At 43.1% G+C, this 15,436-nt stretch overlaps 1 protein-coding gene across 6 annotated transcripts in view; it reads left to right on the plus strand.

Moving 5' to 3' along the window:
* Window positions 1-15,436, plus strand: part of EBPL (EBP like) — a 98,274-nt gene that overhangs the window by 29,392 nt on the left and 53,446 nt on the right. For 5 of the 6 annotated variants that reach the window (XR_014236953.1, XR_014236954.1, XM_082365707.1 and 2 more), the window contains exons 2-3: window positions 2,531-2,620; window positions 9,609-9,678. Coding sequence is in view for 4 of the 6 variants with exons in the window: in XM_082365707.1 (XP_082221833.1) it covers window positions 2,531-2,620; window positions 9,609-9,678 (160 nt within the window). In the remaining 2 variants the exon portion in view is untranslated. The remainder of the gene's footprint in view (window positions 1-2,530; window positions 2,621-9,608; window positions 9,679-15,436) is intronic. The other variant, XM_082365708.1, reaches the window with a different exon arrangement.

A 15,436-nucleotide genomic window follows, 5' to 3' on the forward strand; every position in this document is an offset into this window, starting at 1 on the left:
CGGGGTCCTGAGTCAGGAGTCCAGAAACGCGAGGGGCAACAGTTCTTTTTTGACAAGGTGCTATATATCTTTTTTTTTTTTTTTTTTTAATTTTTATTTATTTTTATTTATTTATGGCTGTGTTGGGTCTTCGTTTCTGTGCGAGGGCTTTCTCTAGTTGTGGCAAGCGGGGGCCACTCTTCATCGCAGTGCGCGGGCCTCTCACTATCGTGGCCTCTCTTGTTGCGGGGCACAGGCTCCAGACGCGCAGACTCAGTAATTGTGGCTCACGGGCCCAGTTGCTCCGCGGCATGTGGGATCTTCCCAGACCAGGGCTCGAACCCGTGTCCCCTGCATTGGCAGGCAGATTCTCAACCACTGCGCCACCAGGGAAGCCCTATATATCTTTTTAAAATTAAGTTTTACTGGGCTTCCCTGGTGGTGCAGTGGTTAAGAATCCGCCTGCCAATGCAGGGGACACGGGTTCGAGCCCTGGTCTGGGAAGATCCCACATGCCTTGGAGCAGCTGAGCCTGCGTGTCTGGAACCTGTGCTCCGCAACAAGAGAGGCCGCGATAGTGAGAGGCCCGCGCACCACGATGAAGAGTGGCCCCCACTCGCCGCAACTGGAGAAAGCCCTCGCACAGAAACGAAGACCCAACACAGCCACAAATAAATAAATAAATAAATAAATATTAAAAAAAAAAAAATTAAGTTTTACTGTGAAAAATTTCAAACATTCACAAATGTAGAGAGAATAGTATAATGAATAGGTTTGGCGTTTTCAAATTTTGCTGCACTTGCTTTTTCTTTTTCTCCCTCCCTCCCCCTTTTTCTTTTGTTATTGCTGAAGTACTTTAAAGGGAATCCAGACCTCCTATCATTTTGCTCCTACGTCCTGAGTAAGCCTATCTCGGAAAATTCACGTTGTGCTTCTTAGGGGACAGGTGTCTGCCTCTCAGACGATGGTAGGAATTACTACAATAATAGCACAGGAATTCTTGAAGACATCCTCACGCCCAGCCAGTCATTCAGGGAGTCTACTCTCATCGACCTCACCAGTGAGGTCAGTGGACCAGGTGCTGCATTCAGGGCTTCCAGTCAGTAAGAGACACTCTGAAAAGGTGAAGATGGAGATCTAGTCTAACTCTGCTCATGACTCTTTCATTCATACATCAAACATCTGTTGAGAGCTATACTCTGTTCCTTTATGTTGATTAGGGAATTGAAGCTCAGCGAGGTCAAGGTAGCAGGGACTGTAAGAAATAAAATCTGCTGTCCTTGTTTTTGCTCAAGCTCACCCAGCTCTCCAGCGTGCAGCACAGGACTCTCACCCGTACACCGGTTCAAGCCCTACTTCCCAGTTACAGCAACACCCTACCGACGGCCTTTGCTGCTTACCAAGCTCCTTTCATCTGACCCTTAAAATCTCCAGGTAGTGGTTGAGCTCAAACATGAATTTTAGTTCCGGATGGCTAGTTCTTAACCATACACTATGATTAAAGACTTTTGGAGCTGATAACCTTCCAGGTTTATTCTGCAAGTTAATATAAACTTCGTGTTCCAGAGCCTAGAAATAATTTTAAGGGGGAAGAAAAAGTGCTTTATGGCTCATTTGATATAAAATGTGAATTCATGGGAGGAACTAAGTCTGTTTCCATTCTCTAGAATTCTACAGATAATTTTGGCCCTTGGCAAATAACAACTAATGTTTCCAGTGACTTCGATCTCAGGCCTGTTTGGTTAGAACAGATCTGGTTCAGAAGTCCCCAAAGAATCTTTAGGCTCATAAGAGCTGGTCTCATTCTGAAGTTGGACCACTGCCTTATGCCCCTGATTTGCTCAGTTTTGCACTGAGTCTACTACTGGTGGAGATTCAGCAGCAGATAGTGGTGGGCCTGTGTTTGTCAATTTACGTTTCTCATGGTGAGTTCCTTACAGGACAAGATCAGACCAAGCCTGGAATCACAGAACCTTCCAGAGATGGAACATCAGTTCCCTGGAACCCTGATATTGACACCTTACCCCTTTTCACTTTGTTCTTTTCCTGGTTTTAAATTAAATGTCCTTCCTGTGGTGCGACATACCAGGACCTGATGTTGTAGGGAAGGGTTAGAAGCCCTTAGAGTTGTTTTGGGGGAAGAATCAAGTAGTTGCTAATGCTAACGGTACATGGCCTATGTTATGAAGGAAAGCCAAGTGTGTGTGCATCTGTTCGGCGCCCTTTTTACATAAAGCACAAGGGCAGGGTTCCTGTGAAGAACGATCGCACCATCCAGGTCTACATTGACCCACCGGACCTGCCCCAAGTCTGCGGCCATCCTATTTCTCCTTTCACACAAGAGCATTTTCTCCACATAGCAAATGTTTTACCCAAAGACCTTTGAAAACCATGTGTCTGGATCCATTTCATCTCTGTTATAGCTAAGAAAAAACTGCAGACAGAGAAATTAGGAGACCCGGCCAATTCTACATGATTCAAGGATAGCTGTACAAAGTTTGCAGATTCAGCCTAGGATTGTCTGTTAAAGCTCACCATCCATGTATTACAGGTAAATTGCATTAATCAACACCTGGTCCTGCAATTGAGCTTTGCTAGAAGGAGAAACAGACAGAAAAACAAACCATTATCGTGCAGTCTGGTAAGTGAGTGGTAGAATTGTGTCCAGGTCAAGAGGTAGCACAGTGGAGAGAAGTCACTGGGGTTTTAAAGACTGCAGAGGTGGGCTTCCCTGGTGGCGCAGTGGTTAAGAATCCACCTGCCAATACAGGTGACACGGGTTCAAGCCCTGGTCTGGGAAGATTCTACATGCCACAGAGCAACTAAGCCCATGCGCCACAACTACTGAGCCTGCGCTCTAGATCCCGCGAGCCACAACTACTGAGCCCACATGCCACAACTACTGAAGCCCAGGCGCCTAGAGCCTGTGCTCCGCAACAAGAGAAGCCACCACAATGAGAAGCCCATGCACCACAACAGAGTAGCCCCCGCTCGCCACAACTAGAGAAAAGCCCGTGCACAGCAACAAAGACCCAGTGCAGCCAAAAATAAATTAATAAATTAATAAATTAAAAATAAATAAAGACTGCAGAGGAGTTTATCAGGTGACAAGAGAGTAAAGGCACTCAAGATTCGCTGCAGACCGCTTGCTCCCCATGATGGACTGGCAGATCTTGCCCTTTGATAGTGGCCCCTACTCTGCTCTGCCAAGTGCTTTGACTTCAGCAGAATAATTGGTTACTCATGCCCATGGGGCAGTCTAGTCCATCAAGTTCAAGTACCAAGTGGTGATCTCTCCACTGAAAAACATTTATATTCTTAACGACAAATAAACAGTTAAAAAATGGGCAAAAGATTTGAACAGACATTTCTCCAAAGAAGATAATACAAATGGCCAATAAGCCGTAAGATCAGTAGTCATTAGGGAAATGCAAATCAAAACCACAATGAGATACCACTTTACACCCATTAGGATGTCTATTATAAAAAACAGCAACAGCAAAGGAAAATAACGAGTGTTGGCAAGGATGTGGAGAAATTTGGAACTTTGGTGTACTGCTGTTGGGAATGCTAAATGGTGCAGCCACTGTGTAAGATAGCATGAGGGTTCCTCAAAAAGTAAAACAGGAACTTCCCTGGCAGTCCAGTGGTTAAGACTTCACACTTCCGATGCAGGGGGCACGGGTTCGATCCCTGGTCGGGGAACTAAGATCCCAAATGCCGCGTGGCCAAAAAATAAATAAAATACATTAAAAAATCAAAAAAATTTTTTAAAAAGGTCAAATAAAAAAAAAAAAAGTAAAACATAGAATTACCATATGATCCAACAATTCCACTTCTACCTAAATAGCCAAAGGAATTGAAACTAGGGACTCAAACAGATACTTGCACACCAGTATTCATAGCAGCTTATTCATGGTAACCGAAAGGTAGAAACAACCTACCTAGTTGTTCATCAGCAGATGAATAGATAAACAAAGTGTGGTGTATACATACAATAGAATATTATTCAGTCTGAAAAAGACATGAAATTGTAACACATACTACAACATGGATGTACCTCGAGGGTAGATATTATCCTAAGTGAAATGTCAGACACAAAAGACAAATGAGGTACCTAGAGTAATCAGAGTCCTAGAGGCAGAGATAGAATGGTGGCCACCGGCGGCTGGGGGGAAGACGGGGTGGGAAGTTATTGTTTAATGGGAACAGAGTTTCAGTTTGGGAAGATGAAAAAGTTCTGGAGGTGGATGGTGGTGATGGCTGCACAACAGTGTGAATATACTTAATACCACTGAATTGAAAACTTAAAATGGGTAAAATGGTAAATTTTATGTTATGTATATTTTACCATGATTTTAAAAATCCATAATATTTACATACTTTTTTTGGGGGGGGAAGCCAGGCACGCGTACTCTAGGTGGAAGAGCAGCTTGTACACAGGCTTAGAGGCCCGCTGCCTCCTGGAAGTCTTCCCTTACTGTCCCAGCCACTGCTCCCTCATCTTCCTCCAATCGTTATTGAGCAGAATGTCAGTGTAACACAACTAGATGACAAGCTCTCTGAGGCCAGGGCCCAGCTTACTCTAAAGAAAAAGGTCCTGACGATTTTGTTTAATGTTATTAATTAGTAATGTTACTCTTTCTTCCATGTCTCTCTTTCTACCTGTCTGGGTCTTTTTAATAAATTTTTTTAGAAGTAATTGACCTTATGGTCAGTTTAGAGATTGACATACAGTTGTTAAAAAATAACAGAGATCCCTTGTGCACTTTGTCCAGTTTCCTCCAATGGGAATGTTTTTCAAAATTATAGTATAATATCACAACCAGGACACTGACATTGACAATCCACTGACCTTAATCAGATTTCCTTAGTTTTGCTTGCACTTATGTGTGTGTGTGTGTGTGCATGTGTGTTAAGTTCTACACCATTGTACTGACCAGGTAGGCTTGTGTATTCAACCACAACAGTCAGATACCGAACAGTTCCAACACCATGACGATCCCTAGTATTTTTCTTTTGTAACTACCTGCACTTCCCCTCCCTCCACCCCTTAACCCTGGAAACTACTAATATGTCCTCCGTTTCTAAAATTTATCATTTCAAAAAGTGTTATATAAATGGAATTATAGAGTATGTAACCTTTTGGGGTTGACTTTTTCAATCAGCATGATTCCCTGGAGATCCATCCAAGGTATTGAGTGTGTCAGTAGCTGGTTCTTTCCTATTGCTGGGGAGTAGTCCAAGGTATAAATGTACCATGGTCTATTTAACCATATACCTTTTGAAGTACATTTGGTTTTTAGCTATTACCAAAAAAGCTGCTATCAACATTTGTGTACATGTTTTTGTGTGAACATAAGTTTTTATTTTTCTGGGATAAATGCCCGAGTGCAATTGCTAGATCATATGGTAATTGCATGTTAGTTTTAAGAACCTGCCAAACTCAGGTTTTCCAGGGAGGCTGTTCCATTTTCATCCCACCAGAAATGTATGAGTGATCCATTTTCTCCACATCCTCATCAGCATTTGGTACTGCCACTATTTTTTATTTTAGACATTCCGACAGATAGTAATATCTCATTGTGGTTTATTTATTTATTTATTTATTTATTTATTTATTTATGGCTGTTTTGGGTCTTTGTTGCTGTGCGCGGGCTTTCTCTAGTTGAGGCGAGCGGGGGCTACTCTTCATTGTGGTTGCTTCTCTTGTCGCGGAGCACGGGCTCTAGGCGTGTGGGCTTCAGTAGCTGTGGCATGCGGGCTCTGTAGATGTGGCTCGTGGGCTCTAGAGCGCAGGCTCAGTACTTGTGGCACACAGGCTTAGTTGCTCCGCGGCATGTGGGATCTTCCTGGACCAGGGCTTGAACCCGTGTCCCCTGCATTGGCAGGCGGGTTCTTAAGCACTGTGTCACCAGGGAAGTCCTCTCATTGTGGTTTTAATTGGCATTTCCCTGATGGCTTACAATGTTGAACATCTTTTCATATGTTTATTTGCTACCTGTATATTCTCTTTGGTGAAATGTCTCTTCATTTCTTTTGCCCATTTTCTAATTAAATTGGGTTTGTGTTTTGTTTTTTCTTTTAACTCATTCCCTCCACCCTTCCTTTTATTTCTTATTCTTTTAGTAATCATTTATTAGCATGTCCCATCTATCAGGCATCTGGAATACAGAGACAAAGGCAAAGACTTACCCTAAAGAACTGATGGTTTTGAGGAGGAGATAAATTAAGCAGGATTCTGTTCAGGAAAGACATCTACCTCCTATCAGGGGAATTAGTGAAGGCTTGTTTCCTGGAAGAGGTAACATCTGATCAGCATTTGGAGGGTGGATATGTTCATTATACTTTATATGCTATGCTGCCTTTACACTTAGAGTAGTAATATAGTAAGAAATATATAGTGCCTTCTAAAAGCCCCACAGGGCACCTTTCTTTCTAAGTAATTCATTACGTGGACTTGTCATTAAATCAAAGTTAGCAGACACTGAACACAAAATATCACCCTGGGTTCTTGAGGATTCTAAGACAGAGAAGGCAACATCCCAGGCCTCCAAGATGTATGATCTAATGGGGACTGGAGATCCACCACCAGCAGACAGTTGATTACAGAAACACAAATTTAGTAACAAGGGAGAGTGAGAAATTAATTTTTACCAAGAAGTTTGGGAAGGTTTCTTGGTAAAAGGAGGGTTTGAGCTGGGATTTGAAAAAGGAGTAGAACTCCAACAGGTAGATATAAAAGGGAACAAATTTGGTATACACTCCTGGGTCCTGCATGTTATAGATTCCAGGTTTCCATCTTGCTCTTACCCAGGGAATTGCTTCTGAGGAAAGATTCTAGACTGGATGTCTGTGTCCATGTTTGCTGATGGCTCCAGTTGAAGAGGTTGCTAGTGGAAGTCACATCTAGTTTTAGGATGAGATCAACAATCTAATTTTGGGAAGTCCTTCATCTCACAGATAGATGTACTGAGGCCTAGAGAGGATCAAATTCAGCTCAGTCTTGTGGCCCCTACTGGCCAATCAGTGGATGTGTTTTATCTAGAAAGTTCCCAGGTCATGCCAGGGAAGTGGTGTGGATTTCCTATGGCTCTGCTAAAAATAAAAAGATCAATTGGTGAAAATAAGGAGTTGCAGAGTAGATGGGGAGTACTTCTTGTTTAAAAACATTGTTTATCTCACATGTAATTTTTTTTTTCACATGTAATTTTTTAAAATCTCCTTTAAGGAATATAATTTTTACATATGATCTGAAATAAACCACGCTTACCAATTAAGTAACTTACAGAATGTCAAGAAAAGAGAAAATAAACCAGCTTCAAAGCCTCTGTTCAGCAAAGATTGGAATGGATAAGAAGCTGGAAGATGTATTAATGAGATGGGGAGAAAGTCAGGTTTCTTCTCTCAATTAGAGAAAAAGAAAGGCAATTACAAACTGTAGCATAAACAAAAATATCTTTTAACAAAGTCATGGCCCAAATATGAAGCAAACTAAAATGTAGCATGAAAAAAAATAAAATAAAATGTAGCCTGATTTTGAGGAATGTATGAGTGTAAGAAAAAATATTCCATTTGCCACATTCTTCTTAAGTGACAAAAATACTGGATTTGTACAGGAAGAAGTTGTGGCCCACTGCATTGAACACTATTTACATAATCACCATATTGTAAATGCTGTTGATTGAATGGAAATGCAGTGAATTTCAACAACATACAAGCAAAGTGGACAGAGGTTGAGATTTGGAAGTGGGGAGGAGAGGGAGAGAGGATGGTGGGTGTTCTCATGCTTGTCTGATATCGTAAGAAGTCCAGATACTGCACAACATTGATGACTGGGTAAGCTGAGGCTTTAAGTTTTACTCTTTTTTTTTTGTTTTGGCTGCACCAAGCACCTTGCAGGATCTTAGTTCCCTGACCAGGGACTGAACCCACATCCTCGGCAGTGAAAGCAAGAAGTCCTAACCACTGGACCGCCAGGGAATTCCCCAAAGTTTACTATGTAAGTTACACATTTGGATAACTAATAGAAGAATTAAAGAGAATTCATATAGGGACTTCCCTGGTGGTCCAATGGGTAAGACTCCAAGCTCCCAATGCAGGGGGCCCGGGTTCAGTCCCTGGTCAGGGAACTAGATCCCTCATGCCACAATTAAAGATCCTGCATGCCGCAACTAAGACCCGGCACAGCCAAAATAAATAAATAAATAAATAAATTTTTTTTAAAAAAAAGAGAATTCATATAGCTATTAAAGGGATTCAGAACATGCTACTCCAAAATATACCACTTTGGCATATTGATTATTTTGAACTGAAGGCAATTGAGAAACTGTAGATGCAGGAAGGGCTCTCTGACCTCCCTCTTTCTACCTAAAATCAGGTCTTTGAACTTCCCATGAGAAAGGTGCCCTCCCTTTACCAGGAAGAAAAGAACATTCTTATCACTGGGTATTGGGCGTCAATGCTGAAGTGGTCCTGTACAAATAAACCTACTAAAATAACCCTTGTCTTCCATTACTTTCTTCCCATGTATCTCCTAGTCACTTTCACACGATTTACTGTCCTCAGCTCAAGCCCCTTGGTCTTGTGACATCCCTGCAGTTTATTGTTCTTTGTGTAAAAAGGCATATAAGTTTTGGGGCCTAACAGCTTATTCAGGTCTTCATTTTCTCTTCAGAGACTCCCATGTATATGTAAAAATATTAAATAAGATATGTATGCTTTTCTTTTTAATCTGTTTATGTCGGTTAATTCTTAGGCCAGCTACAGAACCTAAGAGGGTAGAAGGAAGTTTGTCCTCCCCTACTATCAAAAATTGGAAGAAGGGAAGAGGAGGGGAAACAGTGTAAATTATACTGTAATTTTTCAGGATGGGCTGTCAGTTGATAATGTCTAAAGAAATAGTAATATAAGTATATTACGTGTTACGAAAATAGTTGCCAGAACTACAGACAGAAGTGGTTAAGTGTGGTTGCCTCTGGGAAGTTGTACTAGAAGTGACCTTAGGGATTAGGAAGAGACACAATTTTGATGTCACATAAGTGATCGTTTTGGTAAAAAGAAATGAGAAGGGTTGTACTGACCAGGAACAAAAGTTGTTCAAAGTATAATTGCAGCTATTTCATTACCTTAAATTTTACATATAGCCTGTAAACATTTCTAATTTTCCTAAATTTGCCCTTGTGTAGGAAAAAGAACTAGTTCAGCTCTGATATAGATATTTGAATGCCACTTCTGTTAAGAGAGATGTTGGATTTTTTTGAGGTGAGACAAAATGAAGTACTGTGAGGTACTTCTCAACGGTGTAAAATCCCTGGATTAATCCAGAGTTTAGCTTATTTAATGTACCATTTAAGCTCTTTTCTTGTGCAAAATCTTCAACTTATTTTTTCCCCATCAGAGCACACCTCTGATTTTATAATGCCAATCATTGAAAACTGACATTTATTATATAAACATTCCCTTTGGACATATCCATTTCCAAGGTCAGGGAGCCAGGCTCCAGGAACCCACGCGCGCACACCGGGACTGTGTGGTGTGGGGCAGGGCAGGGGACGCTGGCCACGCTGTGGCGCCATCCTGTGGTTGTGATGCTAAATTAGAGCATGTTTTCGTTTTCGTCTCTCTAGGAAGGCCCTTTTGTCTACTTGTCTTTGGTAGGAAACATCACAGATTCTGATGCCTTGATCGCTTCATTGTGTAAGTAATTTAAAACGTTTGCATTTGCCATGTTTGAGGGATTAATTGCAAGTGTGGCTGTCAATTAAATGAGTACCTGTACCCCATGCTGTATGATTCTATTTACGTGAATGTCCAGAATAGGCAAATCTATAGAGATAAATTACAGATTAGTGGTTGCCTGTGTGGGGAGGGGGCGGGATCATAGGCCAGAAATGGGGAGTGACTGATAATGGGTACAAGTTTCTTTTTGGGGGTAGAAACATTATAAAATTACATGATTTGTGGTGATTCAAATCTGAGAATATACTAAAACTTGTTGACTTATACACTTTAAACAGATTTAGAAAAACAGGTCTGGCACGTGAATTATATCTCAATAAAGCTATAATTTCAAATTTTTGTTTGTTTTTATGTATTTAATTTATTTATTTTTGGCTGCACTGGGTCTTCATTGCTGTGCGTGGGCTTCCTCTAGTTGTGGCAAGCAGGTGCCACTCTTCATTGCGGTGCGCCGGCTTCTAATGGCAGTGGCTTCTCTTGTCGCGGAGCACGGGCTCTAGGTGTGCGGGCTTCAGTAGTTGTGGCTCGTAGGCTCAGTAGTTGTGGCTCACGGGCTCAGTAGTTGTGGCTCGCGGGCTCTAAAGCACAGACTCAGTAGTTGTGGTGCACAGGCTTAGTTGCTCTGCGGCATGTGGGATCTTCCCCGACCAGGGCTCAAACCCGTGTCCCCTCTGCATTGGCAGGCGGATTCTTAACCATTGCGCCACCAGGGAAGCCCTATAATTTCAAATGTTTATAGTGAGTGCAGATTGAGGAGTTTGCTATATTTAAACTGGGTGTTTTCCATATTTTTATTATTAACTTTCATATATATATACATATATATACACACATATATATATACATATATATGTGTATGTATGTGTGTGTGTGTGTGTATATATATATATATATATATATATATATATATATATATATATATATATGGTCTTGTAGATAATTTCCAGAAATCTTCCTGCTCTGCAGAGATATTAGCTAGTTTTCCCTATCTTCGTCATGTTGCTGTAAATCAGTCAACATTCAGTCAGTCAGTATCGACTACCTCCGATGTGCTGTGTCAGTACTGACAAATAAATGAGCTGTGCAGCAGCTGGGTTCTTTGCCACTATTATAGAGCTGCCTTGTCCTCCAGCCAGGATCTGGACTCCTGTTCACCACTGGTGTTGTAAAACTCTTCTAGAGAACTGAGTCAGCCACAATTAGTGCTTCCCAAAGCAAAACACATGTTATCTTTGATGTCCGTCAGGTCCTAGCCATGGTAGCTCAGGGCGCCTGAGTCCCACATCTTGAGGCCACCTGCTCAGTTCCACGGGCTAAGGGAAATGCAGCTGTGCACCTTTTTGGCGAGTCTGCCGGATTAAACTGTGCTTGAGAATTGCTAGGGAAGTCTGGGGTTAAGGATTCCAGCTCAAGTCAGTGTCCTCCTACCCCGGCTGCCCTGCTCAGCCTCAGAGAAAGCAAACAGCCCAGATTTGGCTCAGTCCCATGAAATGCAAATATCTAATTCGATCTTTATCAGTCATCTTCAGTCTACATTTTCACCTTTAAAAAAGTGAAAACTAAGGCTTCCCTGGTGGCACAGTGGTTAAGAATCCTCCTGCCAATGCAGGGGATGCGAGTTCGAGCCCTGGTCCGGGAGGATCCTGTGGGGAAGAAACATCAAGGCTGTGGGACTCTTGATAGACTGACTCAACAGGATCCTTGCTGAAGGCAGGCCAGGGTATTAAGATATAGAGGGTGGGAGATGAGGAATTTGATCATATATCAAGATTATCTGTACTCCCATGTTCATAGCAGCAGTATCTACAATAGCCAAGACATGGAAACAACCTAAGTGTCCATTGACAGATGAGTGGATAAATAAGTTGTGTATATATACAATGGAATATTATTCAGCCATAAAAAGAAGGAAATCCTGCCATTTGTGACAACATGGATGGACCTTGCAGACATTATGCTAAGTGAAATAAGCTAGACAGAAAAAAACAAACACTGTAATATCTCACTTATATGTGGAATCTAAAAAACAAACAAACAACCCAAGCTCATAGAAAAAGAGATCAGATTTGTGGTTGCCAGAGGCGAGGACTGTGGAGTGGGGGAATTGGATGAAGATGTTCAAAAGGTACAAACTTCTGGACTTCCCTGGTGGCACAGTGGATAAGAATCCGCCTGCCAGTGCAGGGGACACAGGTTCGAGCCCTGCTCCGGGAAGATCCCACATGCTGCAGAGCAACTAAGCCCGCGAGCCACAGCTACTGAAGCCCGCGCGCCTAGAGCCTGTGCTCCGCAACAAGAGAAGCCACCGCAACGAGAAGCCCGCGCACTGCAACAGAGAGTAGCCCCCGCTCGCCACAACTAGAGAAAGCCCGTGCACAGCAACAAAGACCCAACGCAGCCAAAAATAAATACAAAAATAAATAAATTTATAAAAAAAAAGTACAAACTTCTAGTTCTATGATAAATAAGTACTAAGGATGTAATTAACGTACGACATAATTAACACTACTGTATGGCATATTTGAAAGTTGTTAAGAGAATAAATCCTAAGAGTTCTCACCACAAGGAAAAAAACATTTTTTCTTTTTCTTTATTTTTGTACCTATATGACATGATGGATGTCATTAAACTTATTGTGGTAATCATTTCACAATATATGTAAGTCAATTCATTATGCTGTATACCTTAAACTTACACAGTGCTCTATGTCAGTAATATCTCAGTAAGACTGGGGGTTGCGGGGAGTGATGAGATACCAAGAGTGAAGGATTTTCACTAAACTTACGCAGCAGGATTCTTGCTGAAACTAGACTAAGTGGGCCAAGCACAGAGCCCAAGGTCGAGACCTTTTGGAGAAGAGGGCTTGGAGGAGGCTGCCTTGAGTTTGGTCAAGATGAGTTGTGCCCCTAATCTCCGCTCTGTGGCAAAGGGCACAGCTGTGGCTTGGCTACTGGAAACCTCCAGCCCTTCGTGTGCATCTTTCCCTCTGAACCTCTGCCTGAGCCTGGCAGTCAGTCACAGAATAAAGGATGAGGATCACATCATTAGGTTTATTAATGCTCTGTTTGCCCTTTCGCTGTTGTAGGTGTTTAACCTGCAAAGAGTTGGTCAAGGTTAAGCAGTAGGTGAGAAGATGCCAGAGGCTTGATACACTGGGGCCAGCAGATAGCAGGACCTGCTTCCAGCATCTGTCCCCACCCCCCCTCCCGCCCCTTTCACTTACACACACGCTGTCTCCTTCAGCTTTGCTAACTACCTGCAGTTTCAGACACACCGAGTGCTCTCAGCCCCAGGCCTTTGCTCAAACTCCTCCCCGAGATACCCTCTCCCTCCCCCAGTTCAAGGCTCGCCTCTTGTGATGTAAGCCCTGAGATTTCTTTTTTTTTCGTGCAAATATGCTTTATTTCTGTAATTTAGAAGAGAACTTTTGATTTAGGGAATGGGAGCTGTGTTTCAGTTCATACATATCGTCACACACTTCCCCAAGGGGGGGCAATTGACAGGCCACACGGGGGTCCGCACGGGGGTCCTGTTATATGACACCCTCATCCAGCTGGCCCTTGAGACTGGACCAGGTACCCTGCAGGACAGAAATGAACGATGGGCTGGCCACTGATCTTGCCTGGTGGTCATCCTCACCTTCATCCCAATCCAAAGCCTTGATTTCCGACACTGTGGAAGGTACGGGACTAGGAGAAAGGCCTGAGATTAAGATCCAAGATTACGTGTGCCTTGCAGTCTGGTAAAATCCAGAGGGCCTCAGATGTCGTAAGTGCCAGGCCCCTCTGCACCCTGCTTCCTCATATGAGGTCCCTCGACAAGCAGCCCTCCTGGTCTCTGGGACCAGCACGGTGCCTGCATACCCCTGAGGAGCCCTGTTCAGTTCCTGCCAGCCCTCAGAATTACTCGAACAATCCTATCACATCCTGCCGCGGGGACCAGGGGTCACCCACCCTGGTGCTACTGCAGAGCTCACCTCCCACAGTCCCTCCCCGTTCACTCCGGTTCCTAGGGCAGCCCCACGCGGCACAGTGTGCTTCTCCCCGAGCCTGTGAGCGTTCTGTGACTGAGGAACGGCCCTCAACCTTGTCTGCCCAGTGTCGCCTGTTGTGTGTTGAGCCACCGCATAAGCCCAGGGCGGGAATCCTTCCCTCACGTGCAGGAGGAAGAGGAAGCGATCAGGACACCTCACCTCCTAGCTTGTGCAGTGCCTTTTCTCCATGTCCCTATTCTCTGTCCCCGTCACTTATTGCATGGTTTGAGCTCGCTACAGTATGAACCACCAGCAGCCAACTTTGTGTCCTGGTCACTGCTGCATTCTTGAGACCTAGCATAGAGGCGTCTGTACGCTACAAAAAAAATTGTTGAATTAAAGAATGAATGAAGGGGACTTCCCTGGCAGTCCAGTGGTTAAGACCCTGTACTTCTAATGCAAGGGGCATGGGTTCGATCCCTGGTTGGGGAACTAAGATCTCACATGCCACGCTGCCAAAAAAAAAATAAATACATCAAAAATTTTTTTTAAAAAGAATGAATGAATGGGGTTATTTTTGTGAATGTCTAAACACCCACTAATCTCTTAGCTCCTAAAGCATTGACCTTCTACTTGTTATATTTTCTTAGATTTTGGCTGCACTAGATAGTATATTTCACCTATTGTATCTGTGTTTAAATTTAGAGGGAAAACTTTTACTTTTACTATGATGTTGTTTTCCAGTTAGGTCATGGCAGGCAGTTGGCTAAGGACAGGCTGGACGGCTCTGCCTGGTCTGCCAGTTGCGTCTGGCCTTTCACAGAATCTCCGCTTCGCGTGTGTCTGTGTGTTATCTCATTAAATAGCTAATCCTGTTTACTGGCCTGTCCTTTCTCTGGGGACAGCCTTTCATGGGAACCCTTTGTCCCTGGCCCCGGAGGGATCTAACTCTAACCATTAAGAGACTATTGCTTTGTGCTGCTCAGACCAATCAGATCACGCAGCTAATTTTTGACCATTCATACCTTTTCTAAGTAATGTGAGAACAGTAGTTAAAGGGAGAGAAGAGGTGGGGACTTTGGGGGTTTTTTTCCTCTGGTTATTTGAGATCTTAGGACCAGCACGTATTACTTTGTTAAAGTAAAAAGGAAAGAGAGACAGAGAGAGAAAGAGAGGGGGGAGGTGGGGAGGAAGGAAAGAGAGAGAAAGAAAGAAGGAAGGAAAGAAGAGAGAAGGAGGGAGGGAGGGAGGGGAATATGACTTCGCCTAGTGCATCGCCCTTGGTCCTTCACTAAAAAGACTATCTGACCTCATGGTGCCTCCTAGAAGTAACCATCCTGATAACGGGACCTGGAAAGATTTCTTAGGGCACACCTGCTCCCTGGTCAGCACAATTTCGTGGTAGCTGTGTTAGTGGATTCTGTCCCTGTAGCAGACCGAAATGCCCCTTTGTCCATTTAGGATTCATTCTGTAGTCCAGGCTGTGTTATTCCCCTCCCCTCCCTGCTGCCTCCTCAGCACTCAATTCCTCTTCAATCACTAATAAACATGTGTTTTTTTATAAACATTTCCTTAATAATAATTTTCCCACATCTAACTAATACAGACTTAATGTTGAAATTTTGAAGTAAGGAGTTATAATGCATTTACCAAGATAACTATTAAAGATTATCTTTGCAAAGTCTGACTGTGTCAAACTGATGTAGAATTCTGCTGCTTACGATGAAAAGGGAGAGGGTGAAG

Source organism: Balaenoptera borealis (genome assembly GCF_965194805.1).
Source record: "Balaenoptera borealis genome assembly, chromosome: 18".
Classification (NCBI taxonomy): domain Eukaryota; kingdom Metazoa; phylum Chordata; class Mammalia; order Artiodactyla; family Balaenopteridae; genus Balaenoptera; species Balaenoptera borealis.